This window comes from Patiria miniata, unplaced genomic scaffold (genome assembly GCF_015706575.1).
Source record: "Patiria miniata isolate m_02_andy unplaced genomic scaffold, ASM1570657v1 HiC_scaffold_18, whole genome shotgun sequence".
NCBI lineage: Eukaryota > Metazoa > Echinodermata > Asteroidea > Valvatida > Asterinidae > Patiria > Patiria miniata.
The window spans coordinates 13,652,715-13,668,318 of NW_024037056.1; the positions used below are offsets into that span (position 1 = coordinate 13,652,715).

At 40.1% G+C, this 15,604-nt stretch overlaps 3 protein-coding genes across 3 annotated transcripts; all 3 read right to left on the reverse strand.

Moving 5' to 3' along the window:
• Positions 1–1,306: 1,306 nt before the first annotated feature.
• Positions 1,307–3,929, reverse strand: LOC119724709 (tripartite motif-containing protein 2-like). Its single transcript, XM_038195887.1, has 2 exons — positions 3,562–3,929; positions 1,307–3,305 (listed from the first exon to the last, which is right to left on the reverse strand). The coding sequence occupies exon 2, from the start codon at positions 3,288–3,290 to the stop codon at positions 1,362–1,364; it is 1,929 nt and encodes a 642-aa protein (XP_038051815.1). The 5' UTR covers positions 3,291–3,305; positions 3,562–3,929; the 3' UTR covers positions 1,307–1,361.
• Positions 3,930–5,279: 1,350 nt separating this feature from the next.
• Positions 5,280–7,896, reverse strand: LOC119724710 (E3 ubiquitin-protein ligase TRIM56-like). The gene has a single exon (XM_038195888.1). It carries the CDS (start codon positions 7,884–7,886, stop codon positions 5,967–5,969), a length of 1,920 nt encoding a protein of 639 aa, XP_038051816.1. The 5' UTR covers positions 7,887–7,896; the 3' UTR covers positions 5,280–5,966.
• Positions 7,897–12,492: 4,596 nt separating this feature from the next.
• LOC119725158 lies at positions 12,493–14,289 on the reverse strand. The gene has a single exon (XM_038196519.1). It carries the CDS (start codon positions 14,287–14,289, stop codon positions 12,493–12,495), a length of 1,797 nt encoding a protein of 598 aa, XP_038052447.1.
• Positions 14,290–15,604: the final 1,315 nt, after the last annotated feature.

The window sequence follows — 15,604 nt, forward strand, 5'->3', positions numbered from 1 at the left end:
GCATTCTGTGCAATTTTTTGGGCAATCAACAAGAGATGGGACTTTCGTTTTCATAAATGTGTATTTTACAAATATTAATAGTTCGGCAGAAGTCAATCACAAGTCGGCTGATATCTTGTGATTGACATCTGCAGATGTCAATCACAAGTCATCCATCTGTCAAGTCAATTCACAAGACAATCAGACTTTTCTGTATTATTGTTCATTATCTGACAAAGTGACATGGCTTGAGATTTGAAATGAGATGCTTGTGATTTGACCTGAGATTGACTTGTGAAAGATTTGACTGAAATTTTGGAAAGAGTTTCATCTATTCATCTCCCATCTTTCAATGATAAACTATGCCCCATACAGTCGAAGTATAACACTGTAAATTTAACTCCAAAAATGTGCGATCCTCTCTTCCCAAAATATTGACGATTTTTTCTTCTTCTTTTTTTGCACTTTAATCTCTTTTTTTTAAGCTAATTGTCATTTTCCTTTTTTTTCCCTTTCAAATCCGTTGATGTCTTTGAGGAAAGCGCAATTGAATTGTTTACGGAAATTGAAAACGAACAGAACTATGCAGTTGAGGAAGGTTTGAAAACAATTTAGCTTTTTCATTTTTTTTTTAAATAGTAATTTCCTTTTTTTGTGGAAGACATGAGAAAGCATCTCTTCTCCCAATATGAAGAACAAAGAAACATGTGTGAGAAGTAGAAATATTATTCGGATAACATAGGTTTAAGTTTAATAATCTGAAATTAATAAGTCTGATTACATTCACGTTTTATGTTGAAAGATTGCTTTATAAATTATGAAGCGTTTGATAGCTCAACCATTAATTAGTGACCAAATTAATTGCTTTTTTGCACGACACGAAAACCCAAAAGATCATTGTCACGAAACATTGAAAATATTCTCCCGCTCTTGATTTGTAAAAAATTAACAACAGCTAATTAATTCCGAATAATCGAAGATTAAACCCGAAGAATGCCATCACCAGAACTCCAAACTGGAAAGTATACAGAAACCACTCCAAATAAAAGCGGACATTAAAGCCAATTACCTATACTGTTATTTGTAAGTTTAAATCAAGGTAAATCGCATATCCATTTGCAAAAAAAACAAACATTTGCAAGAGTCGCAAGCATGAGCAAGAAACCATTCAATAATGTCGCCTTAACGAAAGTTGATTATCTTTAATTTCTCGATCAGAGACAAGCGTAGTTTATAGAAGGTTATTGTAAAATTCAGTTCTACAGTCCGAAATAATCTTTAAGTTGGTCGACACGATTGTTTCATAAATCTCGTAGATGTTTTTGGATTTTAGGCAACGCATTTGGCTACCAGAGGAACATGACTGTCCGTAGTGAAGCAGATTACATCCGCTCAAAGATTTTGACGGAGTGTCGGCATGCGACAAGGACGTCACCAGCGGGGGTGAATGCCATTCCTAATGGATTGTACAACCCTTGAGCTACTGTTGATATGAATGCACCATTAGAATCGTATTGATGCACTTCATCAATGTCTCCCTCTGTACCGCAGTGAAGAGCGACATAGATGCTCCCATCATCATCGCACAGGACACCAGTCGGTTTCGCTGGTTTCCCGTTCAGTACGGTCATCACGTTGAACACCTCATTGCCCTTCAAATCAACGCACATCAACCTCTTCTCCTTGTAGTTTGTGAAGATCAGCCGCTCTTTGTTGCTCATTGCTATGTAATGTCTAACCAAGTGATTTGATGTGCTTGCAATCAACGATCCGTCCAGGTTGTGGACACTGATGACCTTTCTCCCCCAATCAATCACTGCTACTCGTTGCTTGTCCACAGCAATACCACTGAGGTCACTCTTTGATGGCCCCTCTGCGTCGTCAACCGAAGGTGTAAACTCGCGAACAAACTGCAGCTTATTATCAAAAATCTTCACTTTATCTTCATCCGTGACGAAAAGAAGATCATCACAGTTTACTCCAACGCGCCAAGGATTTTCCAGCTGATTGCTATCAGTTCCTTGATCAACCGATGTTTTGAACTGCCCATTGGAGGTAAACAATGATAGCCGCTTCTGCGTTACATCAGTCACAACAACGTCCCCATTGCTGAAACATGCAACACCCGCGGCCCACTGAAATTTCCCGTCACCGGTACCTTCTTTGCCGAACTCTTCCTTCAAGTGCCATTTCTCATTGAGCAATATTTCCCCCAAATTCGTGTCACTGACGACATCTTGACATTTGACCCCGATGAACGCCATGTCCACCTTTGCCGGCTCACACTTGAGCTCCTTCTGGAATTCCAAGTTGTGCATCACCTTCGGCTTGAGCTCCAAAAGCTCGATATCATCAGCTTGTCTCATCAAGTCATTTACTGCCGTGACGATCTGATCTGCGCGTTCCATCTGCTCACGGTTGTGCTTGAGCGCCTTTTCGTACTCACTGTCTCTCTCCTGACCGATTTCGTCGACCTTTTCGGTGAGAAGCTTTGCTTTGTTTCTGATTTTAGCGATCTCTGCCTCTTCTTGAGCAGAAATATCACTACGAGCCTGAGCCAGTTTCTTTTGTAGTCTTTTTCGTGCATGATTGATCGAGTCTTCGTTTGAAGCAAATTGCTCCTTGCTTTTCTCGAACGTTTGCAGTATGTCAGTGACACTCTTACGAAATGATTCAATGGCATCAGTTATACCAATGAAGTTATGTTCCGCTGACCGGTGCTCTGTTGCAGCACACATTAGGCAAATCAATGTATCACAGGTTTCACAATGAAAACATAAAGGCTGCTTGATGTGTTTTCTACATTTTGGTGCAACTGTCTTAGTAAGATCCGTTGGTGCAACTGTTGATTTGTCCAGGTCCTGTGCTGGAATGATGCGATGGTGTTTAGTGTACCTCAGAAATTGGTGTGCCTCTTCGCATTTCTTGCAGATGTTCTCTTTGCAGTCAAGACATGTTGATACAGCCTCCTGTCCTTCTTCACACGATTCACACGGCGCGCTAGAAGTTACTGACTTCCCCAAAAGTTGCTCTTGTTTGTTTATTTCATCGACAAGAGAAATCAAAAAGAAGCTGGAAGAAAGACTCTGCAATCCCTCATCAGGAACTTGCGTCTCTTTTCTGCAGACTGGACATGTTATCTTCTTTGCCTCTGTCTTCTGTTTTCTCATCATCTCTACCAAACAGTTCAGGCAGAAGCTGTGAAGACAGTCCAACATCTTGGGATCCTTGAAACGACAGTAGCAGATCGGACATTCCAGATGCCCCTGGCTGATATTGTCCAACACGGTTTGAGCTGCAGCCTCCGCCATCTTGAAAAGTATGTCCTGATTAAAACAGATCAAAAACTGCGTGTCTGTTATTTCATTCAGAAACAGTCCAAGTATACAACAGGAAGGGGGTGAGGTGGGATGGTTTAGGTATTCATTGACTCCAGCGAACCAGTCTACACTAGCTCATCACACTGATTAAAAGGCTACTTGTTCGTGCAAATGTCATGCATGTTATTCACAGCTATTTCACACAAAACAAAATGTTAGGCCTAAATCTTAGAACAAAAACCTAAGACAAAAATTTACTCACCTACTTGCTGATTCGCCGGTTAACCGAAGTCTTCAAACACGGATGTGAAGCGTGAGAATTCCCGTTTCACATACAAAAACGGCAAAACTACCATTCAATAGCGTAGCCTTGCATATACATGTAACATATAAAGCGATGAATGGTGCAGCGACAACTCACCATGGAAAAAGAACATGTCCTATTTGTGTCGCACAGTATAATACGGAGTACTGTATACAAAACATGCATACCTTCAATGTAGCTGCAGATAATAAACACCTAAATTCAAGTTCAAAGTGCACAGTACTGCAGTATTCGATACCACAGCTCCAGTAACTCATCACGGGAAAAACCAGTTGCTATTTCAATCGCTCGGCTGGTACACTTCCCGGGAACCAACGCAAAATGAATGCACCTGATTCAAGTTCAAAGTTGAAACGAGCAGCCGCTCTCTGAGTGACATTGTAAGGAAGCTCAAAACGGACAATATGCACACAGGAAAAAATGTTGTCCTATGAAATCTGCGCAGCATGAAGTTGTAATCGAGGCGTAGTTTGGATTAGAGTTTTTTAATCTGGTTATATGAGACGTAGTAACGTTTATATCGTGAAGTACACCCATAATTCATTGAGACCAAGTACTTCAAATGATTTTTCTATTGAATTTTTTTATCAGATTAATCAATCTGCCTGATATCACATGCACACTCGGAAACAAAATTTAAAAAGTAATTGGCACTCAGTGCGCAGAATTCACCCGCCTATACACAGTGAGAAATTACTTTGTGCAGTCCCCAATTGCGGCAGAAGGGGGTTGGCCAATGGGGCGGATCTCCCAGCCCCCCACATTTGACCAATTCGGCTACTTTGGGCTTGCCTCCTTTCAATCGTCCCCCACCCCCCCCCCCCCCGTCTCCACCACCACTACAGAAAAAAAATCATTTTCTTTTGTTAAAAATACAAGAGCACGGGTAGTGAAAACAACTGTTTTTAAAATCGATGCCGTAGGGTTCTCATCACTTTTTCTTTCAATGGCTTCGTGTGGAGAGTGCATGTAAAAGGGGAAAAAAGGATTAAAGTCATGGGCGTCGCCTGGAATTTTTTTCTAGAGGGGGCGAAGCACATTTTCCCAAAAAATCCCTGTACTTTTCCAGCATATTCTCAATTCATCATATTTCGAGGGTGGGTAGGGACATTTGCCCCCCCCCTATTAATCAACAGCAATAATATTCCGCGACTCTTTTTCTTTTCCTATTTCCTCCCCACCCCCCTTTTTTTTTTCCTTTTCGTGGAGGGGGCGGGGATTGTGGCATGGCTTGTGATTTGACCTGAGATTGACTTGAGATGGATTTGACTGAAACTCCTAAATGATTTGAAAAGAGTGTAATTCATCCAGCTCCCATCTGCCGTAAATGAAACTATGCCTCTGCTATAACGAAGCACGGCAAGGTAAATCAATCCCTCTCTTTCCAAATATAGACAAATTCTGATGTATCAGATTGAACTTGAAGATAAAAGAACATAATATTTCATTCCTATTTTTAGTCTTTTCAAACCTGCTGTGGTCTGTGAGGAAACAAAACGAAACTGATTGATAAAAATACGAGAATTAAAAAAGAACTGAATTTTTAAGCAGTGGTTGGATTTGAAAACAATTGAGCATTTCATGTCATTTCTTTCCAAGAAGAATTTTCTATTTAAATTGAGGAAAACGTGCGAGAGCATCATTCATCTCCGAAGAAGCAGTAATAATGATGAAATCGGTTTCATTTTAATAATCTCAAATGGATGATCAGTCTGTTTGCATTCATTATTTACATTTGGATTGCTATATGCAGCTTCTTCTGTTTTTTTTTTTTATAGTCAATGCATTAATTATTGAACAATGAATTGACTTTATATACACGAAACACAAACCTCAACGGGTCGCTGTCAGGAAACTTTTAAACTATTCTTCCACTGTTCATTGGTAGAAAGAAACATCTACAATGTACACGCAAAATATACAGAGCTAATCATAGATTCTGGTTAATCCGAGATCTCTTTATAGAATGTCATCATCAGAATTGTAAACTAGAAACGACACAGAAAACACTCCAAATAAAGCGGACGTAGCCAATGATGCAATGTTATGTGGAAAATATACGAAGTTTAAAAACTAAGGTAAGGCGAATATCCGTTTACAAAATATAGGTACTTTAATTAGTATAGTGTCTCGAGTAGTGACAGGGAAACCATCCGCTGCGTTTTCCTATATAAATGAAGGTTTTCATCTATATTTTCGATTTGAAAAAAAAAATATTGGGTCTGGGAAAAAATGTGCTTTGGTCTACACGAATTGTTCAGAAATCTTGAAGAAGATGTTTTGTGGATTTCAGGCAACCTATTTGGCTACCAGAGGGATCAATTGATTTTTAGTGAAGCAGATTACATCCGCTCAAAGATTTTAACGGAATGCATGTCTGCGACAACGACGTCACCAGCGGGGGTGAACGCCATTCCTAACGGATTGTACAACTTTTGTGCAACTGTTGATATGAATGCACCATTCGCGTCAAAATGATGCACTTCACTGTCTCCCTTGTTATCGGAGTGAACGGCGACATAGATGCTCCCATCATCATCGCACAGGACACCAGTCGGTTTCGCTGGGTTCCCGTTTAGTAAGGTCATCACGTTGAACACCTCATTGCCCTCAAAGTCAACGCACAGCAACCTCTTCTCCTCGTAGTTTGTGAGGATCAGCCGTTCTTTGTTGCTCATTGCCAAGTTATTGTCAACCATGTTGTTGGATGTGCTTGCAATCAACGATCCGTCCAAGTTGTGGACACTGACGACCTTTCTCCCAAAGTCAGCCACTGCTACTCGTTGCTTGTCCACAGCAATACCACGGAGGTTACTCTTTGATAGCCCCTCAGCATCATCAACCGAAGGTGTAAACTCGCGAACAAACTGTAGTTCATTGTCGAAAACCTTCACTTTCTTTCTGTCAGTGACAAAAAGCTGATCATCACAGGTGACGGCAACGCGCCAAGGATTTTGCAGCTGATGCCGATCAGGTCCTTGCAGAACCAATGTTTTGTACTGACCTTGGGAGGTAAACAATGATAACCGTTTCTGTGTTGTGTCAGTTACAACAACGTTCCCGTTGTTCAAACATGCAACACCCGCGGCCCTCTGGAATTCCCCGTCACCAGTGCCTTTCTTGCCAAACTCTTCCTTCAACTGCCATTTCTCTTTTAGCAGTATTTCCCCCAGATCCGTGTCACTGACGACATCTTGATATTTGACCCCGATGAACGCCATATCCAGCTTTGCCGATTCACACTTGAGCTCCTTCTGGAATTCCAAGTTGTGCATCACCTTCGGCTTGAGCTCCAAAAGCTCGAAATCATCGGCTTGTCTCATCAAGTCATTTACTGCCGTGACGATCTGATCTGCGCGTTCCATCTGGTCACGGTTGTGCATGAGCGCCTTTTCGTACTCACTGTCTCTCTCCTGACCGATTTCGTCGACCTTTTCGGTGAGAAGCTTTGCTTTGTTTCTGATTTTAGCGATCTCTGCCTCTTCTTGAGCAGAAATATCACTACGAGCCTGAGCAAGTTTCTTTTGTAGTCTTTTTCGTGCACGTTTGATCGAGCCTTTGTTTATTGTAAATTGCTCTTTGCTTTTCTCAAACTTATGCAATATGTCGTTGATATTTTCACGAAATGATCGGATGAAGTCAGAGACTTCAATGTACGTGTGATCCGCGGACCGGTGCTCTGTTGCAGCACACATTACACAGATCAATGCATCGCAGGATTCACAGTAAAAACATAACGGCTGTTTAATGTGCTTTCTGCATTTTGGTGCGACAGTAAGATCGACAGGTAAAACCCTCAATTTGTCCAGGTCCTGTGTTGGAATGATGCGATGGCCTTTGGTGTACTTCAGAAATTGGTGTGCCTCTTGGCATTTCTTGCAGATGTTCGCCTTGCAGTCAAGACATCTTGATACAGCTTCTTGTCCTTCTTCACACGATTCACACGTTGCACTGGTAGATAATACTTCCCCTAATAATTGTTCTTGTTTGTTTATTTCATCGGCAAGGGAAATCAAAAAGAAGCTGGACGAAAGACTCTGCAATCCTTCATCAGGAACTTGCGTCTCTTTCCTGCAGAATGGACAAGTTATCTTCCTTATCTCTGGGTCCTGTTTGCTCATAATCTCTTCCAGACAGTTCAGACAGAAACTGTGAAGACAGTCCAACATCTTGGGATCCTTGAACCGACAGCAACAGATCGGACATTCCAGATGCCCCTGGCTGATCTTGTCCAACACGGTTTGAGCTGTAGCTTCCGCCATCTTGATTTTTTTCCTAATCAAAACAGATCAAAAACTGCGTGTCTATTATTTCTTTCAGAAACAGTTCAAGTGAAAAGCAAGAAGGGGTGAGGTGGGATGGTTGAGGTATCCATTGACTCCAGCGAACCAGTCTACACTTGCTCATCACACTGATTGAAAGGCCACTTGTTCGTGCAAATATCATGCATGTTATTCACAGCTATTTCACACAAAACAAAATGTTAGGCCTATACCTAAGAACAAAAACCTAAGACAAAATTTACTCACCAAATTGCTGATTCGCCGGTTAACCGAAGTATTCAAACACGGATGAGAGGCGTGAGAATTCCCGTTTCACACACAAGAACGGCAAAACTACCATTCAATAGCGTAGCCTTGCATATACATACATGTACATGTAACATATAAAGCGATGAATGGTGCAGCGACAGCTCACCATGGAAAAAAAAATCATGTCCTGTTTGTGTCGCACCCTATAATACGGAGTACTGCATACAAAACACGTATACCTTCCATGTAGCTGCACACAATAAACGCCTAAATTCAAGTTCAAAGTACACAGTGCTGCAGTATTCAATACCACAGCAACAGTTACTCATCACGGGAAAAACCAGTTGCTATTTTAATCGCTCAGCTGGTACACTTCCCGGGAACCAAAGCAAATGAATGCACATGATTCAAGTTCAAAGTTGAAACGAGCAGCCACTCTCTGTGTGACATTATACGGAAGCTCAAAACGGACAATATGCACACAGGAAAAGAATGTTGTCCTGTGAAATCTTCGCAGCATGCGTTTGTAATCGAGGCGTAGTTTGGATTAGAGTGTTTTAATCTGGTTAAACGAGACGTAGTAGCGTTTATATCATGAAGTACACTCATATTTCATTGACATCAAGTAGTTCAAATGTTTTTTAAATGATTTTTTTTATTCACCGGGAAAATTTTATCACATGATTGGATTCTATATTTTTAACTTATTTCATTATTGTTTTAACATTCTTTAAATATATATTCGAATGCGCCGAGGGCCAATAAACTGATGTTTTCCCACTTCGATCAACCGGTTTAAACTGTCTAATACACACCCGGAAATAAAATATAAGTACTTTGTCACTTGCGCAGAATACACCCGCTTATACACGGTTAGAAATTCCTTTGTGCAGTCCCAAGGGGCGGCGGAAAGGGGGTTGGCCGAGGGGGCGGATCCCCATGCCTTGAAAAAGGTAAGGATTTTCCCCCAACGCAACTGTTGACCAACGAGGCCATCCACCCACATTTTGTTTGTTATGGTTCAAAGAATTGATCTAGCATGAATGCCAGCTATTACCCAGAAATGCCGTGAAATCTTTATCTCAGAGTACTTTTCCACATTTGGATGGCCTACTAGTGCCAACGCACAATGATGTGAATGAATGCTCCTGATTCAAGTTCAAGTGTAAACATCAACGTGGCAGTTCACGTAAAACTACGGAAGCTTAAAACGGACAATGTTACAATTTAAGCTGGAAAATAATAACTCGTCCTATTAAATTATCGCTCGTGCGTCTGAAATCGATATGTTTTTATAACGCAATGAGAAATAATAACTATTATATTGTTCTATTTTCCTACAATTTTTTTTTATTTTTTACTTTTTGTTGAATTACAAATTCCAATTTGCGTCATTCCAATGCATCCAGAGCAAATAAATGTATGTTCTCTAACCTCAGACATCCCGTTTGAATTAGTCTGCCTGATATCACATGCGTACGCATACCCGGAAAAAATGTCAAGGTACGTCAGCGAGCAGAATTGCATACACATTGCCAACTTTTGGATACAGCCCTGGACTTTAATTGTTCCGATGATCAGTTTATTAGGACGGACGTCTATGGCGGAGGTTTTATGTAAGGATATTGTATTCAATGCAATTGATCAAAAGTACCATAGAAATGCGCGACAGAGCCGTTGCCAAGTCCACACAAGATCAGAAATCGTCATCAGATCAGATTCAATCACTCGTCATCGGAAGCCAATCAAACGTAATCAGAATTCTGTGACGAGACATCAGAAGCCAATCACAAGATATCAGAAGTCAATCACAAGTCATCCGAAGTCAATCACAAGTCATACACTTTCTAGTCAATTCACAAGAAGTTCAGGTGTTTTTGTCCTTGTAAGTTGTGACATGGCTTGCAATTTGGCATGAGTCGACTTGTGATGGACTTTTATAACTCCAAAGAATAATTGGAAAGAGACTGATTCATGCAGCTCGCACACGGCACTATGATTTTAATTTCTAATATCACCCTCTCTTTCTAAACATTGACATAATTCTGATGTACCAGGTTGCACTTTGAAAATAAAAGGACGTCATTCTTTTCTGCTTTTCATTTCAGTCTTTGTAAATCTGCTCTGTGAGGAAACTACAACTAAAAGTGTACAATAAGTAACAAAAACTTGAAAATGTGAAGCAGTGGTTGAATTGAAAACAATTGAGCTTTTTCAAGTTACTTCGTTCAAATAAGAATTTTCTCTTTAAATTGTAAATAAAAATGGGAATTATCAGCTCTCTCCTCCCACTGTAGACAAGGAAACATATGCAGGAGGTAGAAAAATTACACTGATAAAATTGTATTTTATATTTTTTCCATATTACCTGAATGATGAAGAAGATTGATTCTGATGATTGTTCTGTTGATAATAATGACTATGCTGTTTACATTCATTATTTATACCTCTGAAAGTTTGCTATATATACAGCTTTTTATAGCTCACACATTGATTATTGACTAAATGATTACACTTTTTATACGAAACATAAACCTTAAAGGTCACTGCCATTCTCCTCCTATCAGCGGTGAAAAGAAAAAATCTATACACGCAAAATATACAGATACAATTAACTCCACGAACTCAAAGATCTCTCCACAGAATGTCAGCAGGAAACCACAGAGTCGAAAAGTGACCAAACTAGGAAAAAAAAATCTTAAAAAATATATCACTTGCTCTGAATATCATAGCAATGAAGTACATGCTATTGGCCGGAAATGGGGAAAATTTCACGTAATTTGCATACCGGTACTCTATTCCCAACTGAAGTCTTTTTCAATAACAAAACCATTCTGCTGTCCACCACCCATCATTCATTGTTCTAAGAACTGATTAATACCCATTAAATACAATAAACAAACTATCACAAAATAGCAGTGGTTGGATTTGAACACTATTAATCAGCCTTTTCAAATATTATTTCTATTAAAAAAATTCTTTTAATTAGATCAAACAATAAAGCATTCGGTGTACATTATGCTGATCTATTCTATAAGATGTATAAAAAATAATAATAATTATGTTCGATCTGTTAACATTTATTGTTTACACTCAACGATTATGTGTAGCTTTTTTAAAGCTCAAACATGAATTATTAATGTTAGAAAAAAAAGTATACACACAAAATATTATACAGGTACATACCCCATGCTTCTTACGAATTTTCAATTTATATGCATTTTATGAAGAAATAATCAATTACCAAACGTCGGTAAACATTTTTTAACACTAAACGTGGGTTGTTTTATTTTTTTGGATAAATGTTTCATTAAGAAAAGAATAACGTTTACATTGCTTTGAAAAGAAGCAAAACAAATCTATCTTTCGAAAATAGCACGGGGAATGCATTTTAAACTCAAAGAAGTTCGAGTGCAGAATAAGCTCTGGCCGTCTTGCACAAAAGTCTTGAATGAAATCTATCAAAATGATCCCTGCCAGAGTTTACAATGTGACGCCGAAAATGCTACGCTGATAGCACATATGGAACACCATGCTTTAGATGTTACCTAGAGCGATTTGTGGTAAATACCACATTACTATTTTAAACATTACTGCACATGTTCTGCCTCCATTTACAAATTTTTCATAAACATCTTTCCGAATCGTTACAAACAATTATTGTTTTAAGCATTTAATTAATTTATCTTGTTTACTTTTTTTTTTAAATTACAATTTGGTAGTTATATTTTATGGGAAATTTATGGGGCTTATTTTGCTTAATTTTCCTGGGACCGACAGACCGGCCACCAAGTGACATGTAGAAGCTCCTGTCAGAGCTTAAACAAAACTGAAGATAACTCTGCAGAGTGTCACAGTCAGAGCTGTAAACTGGAAACTGTACAGAGGACACTCCATAGCAAGAACAGCGGACATAAGTATAGCCAATCACGTACCACTTTAAATTTAACATCAGCCAGGGTAAATTGCATTGGCAGGAAACCACCCAATTCCCACTATTTGCCCTAGGTGATATGTATGTGGCCTATTTTGTAGTATAATAGGGGTGTGAGTGGCGCCACCAACGTCAAAATAGTGTCGTCCCCCCCCCCCCCAAAAAGGGCAAAATTTGAAAAAAAAGTATGAGCCCCCCCCCCCACCAAATCCTTGGTGTGCCACTGAGACGGTCGCCTTAATGAAAACTAATCATTTTTCTTTCTTTTTTATAGGTGACAAATGTATTCCACTTTTTTTTTTAATCCCTCCTGAGAAATTATATTTTTTGAACGATATTTTCAGTCATGTTGTACCTGTTAATGGATTTTAGGAAACACTTTTTGCCACCAGACGAACATGATTACATCCGCTCAAAGATCTTAATGGAGTGCTTGTCTGCCACAACGACGTCACGCGTGGGGGTTAAAGCCATTTGGAATGGCATGTGCAATCCCTGAGCAACTGTTGATACGAATGCACCACACAAGTCGAACTTTTGCACTTCTGAGTTACCAAGGTTACTGGAATGAACAGCAACATAGATGCTTCCATGATCTCCATCATCAGGCTCGTACATGACACCAGTCGCTTTTGCTGGTTCCCCATTCAATGTGGTCATTAGATTAAGCCCCTCAAAACCCTGAAAGTTAACGCACACAAACTTCTTCTCCTCGTAGTTTGTGAACAACAACTGCTCGAAATGTCTGTGGATTATCGCCAAGTAATTTCCAACCATGTTATTTGAGATGCTTGTAATCAACGATCCGTTCATTTTGTGGACACTGATGACCTTTCTCCCCCTGTCAGCCACTGCTACTCGTTGCTTGTCCACACGAAAACTTTCTATGGGATCCACAGCAATACCAGTGAGGTCTGATGCATCGTCAACCGAAGGTATAAACTCACGAACAAAGTGCAACTCTTTGTCAAAAACCTTTACCTTCGTTTGGTCCGTGACAAAAAGGAGATCATCACTGTTCACTGCAACACCAAAAGGAGCTTTCAACTGATTGCTATTTGCTCCTTGAGCAACTGATGTTTTGTACTGCCCTTTAGAGGTAAACAATGACAGCCGTTTCTGTTTTGAATCAGTTACTGCAATGTCCCCATTTCTGAAACAAGCAACACCAGTTGCACATTCGAATTCCCCATTACCCGTGCCTTCCTTGCCAAACTCGTCCTTCAACTTCCATTTCTCTTTGAGCAATATTTCCCCCAGACTTTTGTTCCTGACGACATCCTGACACTTTACCTGAATGAAGGACATATCAAGCTTTGCCGGTTCACACTTGAACTCCTTCTGGAATCCCAAGTTGTGCATGACCTTCGGTTTGAGCTCTATAAGCTCGAAATCATCAGCTTGTCTCATCAAGTTCCTTACGGCCCTAACCATCTTATCTGCGCGGTCCACCTGCTCACGGTTGTGAAAGAGCGCTTGTGCGTACTCACTGTCTCTCTCATGACCGAGTTCCTTCACTTTGGTGGTGAGATGTTTGGCCTTATTTCTGATTTTTTGGATCTCTTCTTCAGCTTTCGAAGAAATGCTACTACACGCTTGATACACATTTTTACTTAATCTCGATCTTGCTGCTTCGATTGAATATTTCGTCGTGCAAGCAAGCTTCTGTTTGCTTTTGTCAAAGTTCTCAAGGATGTCAGTGACATTCTTCCGGAAGGATTTCATTGAATCCGTAATTTCAATGAAATTGTGCTCTGCTGACCGATGCTCGGTTGCAGCACACTTTGAACAAATATATGTATCACAGGTTACACAGTGAAAACATATCACATGATCACTGTGTTTCCTACATTTTGGTGCGACGTTCTTGGTGAGATCCGTTTGTAACACCCTCGATTTACACGTCAGACTAGTAGTTAAAGCCATCCCTAAATTGAGTTGTTCTCGTTTCTGTATTTCATCGACAAGAGAAATCAAAAAGAAGCTGGAAGAAAGATTCCGCAAACCTCCAACAGGAACAAGCGTCTCTCTCCAGCAGACTGGACATGTTATCTTATCTCTCCCTCCGAGACAGTTCAGGCAGAAACTGTGCAGACAGTCCAGCATTTTGGGATCCTTCAATTGATGCTCACATTTCAGACACATCACATCGGTACGGCTGATCTCACCAAACGCTCTTTTACCCGTTGCTTCCGCCATCTTTAAAGTATATCCTATGGCCAAAATAGAACAAACTTTCACGTCAGTTTCTATTTTCCCATTCAGACACAGTCCAAGTGTAAGCAGGAATTAAGGAAGGTTATAGCCAAGGACTGTAGTAAAGGGCTAGATCCCCACCTCTTATCCTGGTTCATCACATTTATTGAAACGGTCGTGGAAATCTCATGTCGGCCTAATTGACAATTATTCCACGTCACTAAAAAAAAATAGGTTAAATATCTATATAGGCAACATTTACTCACCTACTTCAACGGAATTGTCAGGTAATTAACCGTCGACCACATTTCGGGTTAGATGACTTGTAAACACAACAACGTTACATGGCAAAACTACCATTAAATATTGCAGCTTTGCATGACGGTACCATATAGGTCTACATAACTAACTGATGAATGGTGCAGTGATAACTCAACGTGGGAAAAAAATCCTTTCCTATATCTGTCGCACAGTATAAACAAATGTACATGTACCTTGTAAAGCTTCACAATAAACCCCTTAATCCAAGTTCAAAGTACATCTACACCATTGTAGACCCGTGTATGGCGCAACAGTACAGTATTCAATATCGCAGCTCCATTTACTCAGTACTGGAAAAACCAGTTGCTATTTCAATCGCTCGGTGTGTACGTTCCCAGTACCAACACACAATGAATGCACCTGATTCAAGTTCAAAGTTTAATCCAGCAGTCGCCAGTCTGTCGCTTTCGAGGCGTAGTTTGGATTAGAGTGTTTTTATCAGGTGATATGAGACGTAGTACGTTTATAATATATCATGAAGTACACCCATAATACATGGAGACCAAGTAGTTAAAATGATTTTTCTTTTGATTTTTTTATCAGATTAATCAATCTGCCTGATATCACATGTACTGTGACACCTGGAAATAAAATTTAAGAAGTAGTTAGAACTTAGTGCGCAGAATTCACCCGCCTATACACAGTGAGAAATTACTTTGTGCAGTCCCCGGGGGCGGCGAAAGGGGATTAGCCGATGGGGCGGATTCCCCCTCCCACCTTAGATAAGGTAGGGATTCTTCCCGACCCCACTTTTGACCAATTAAGCTACTTGGGGCTTGCCTCTTTTCAATCCCCCCTCCCTCCCCCTCTTCACCACCACCACAAAATAAAAGTCAATTTCTTTTGTTAATAATACAAGAGCACGGGTAGTGAAAACGACTGTTTTTAAATCGATGTCGTAGGGTTCTCATCACTTTCTCTCAATGGCTTCGTGTGCAGAGTGCATGTAAAAGGGGAAAAAAAGGATTAAAGTCATGGGCGTCGCCAGGATTTTTTT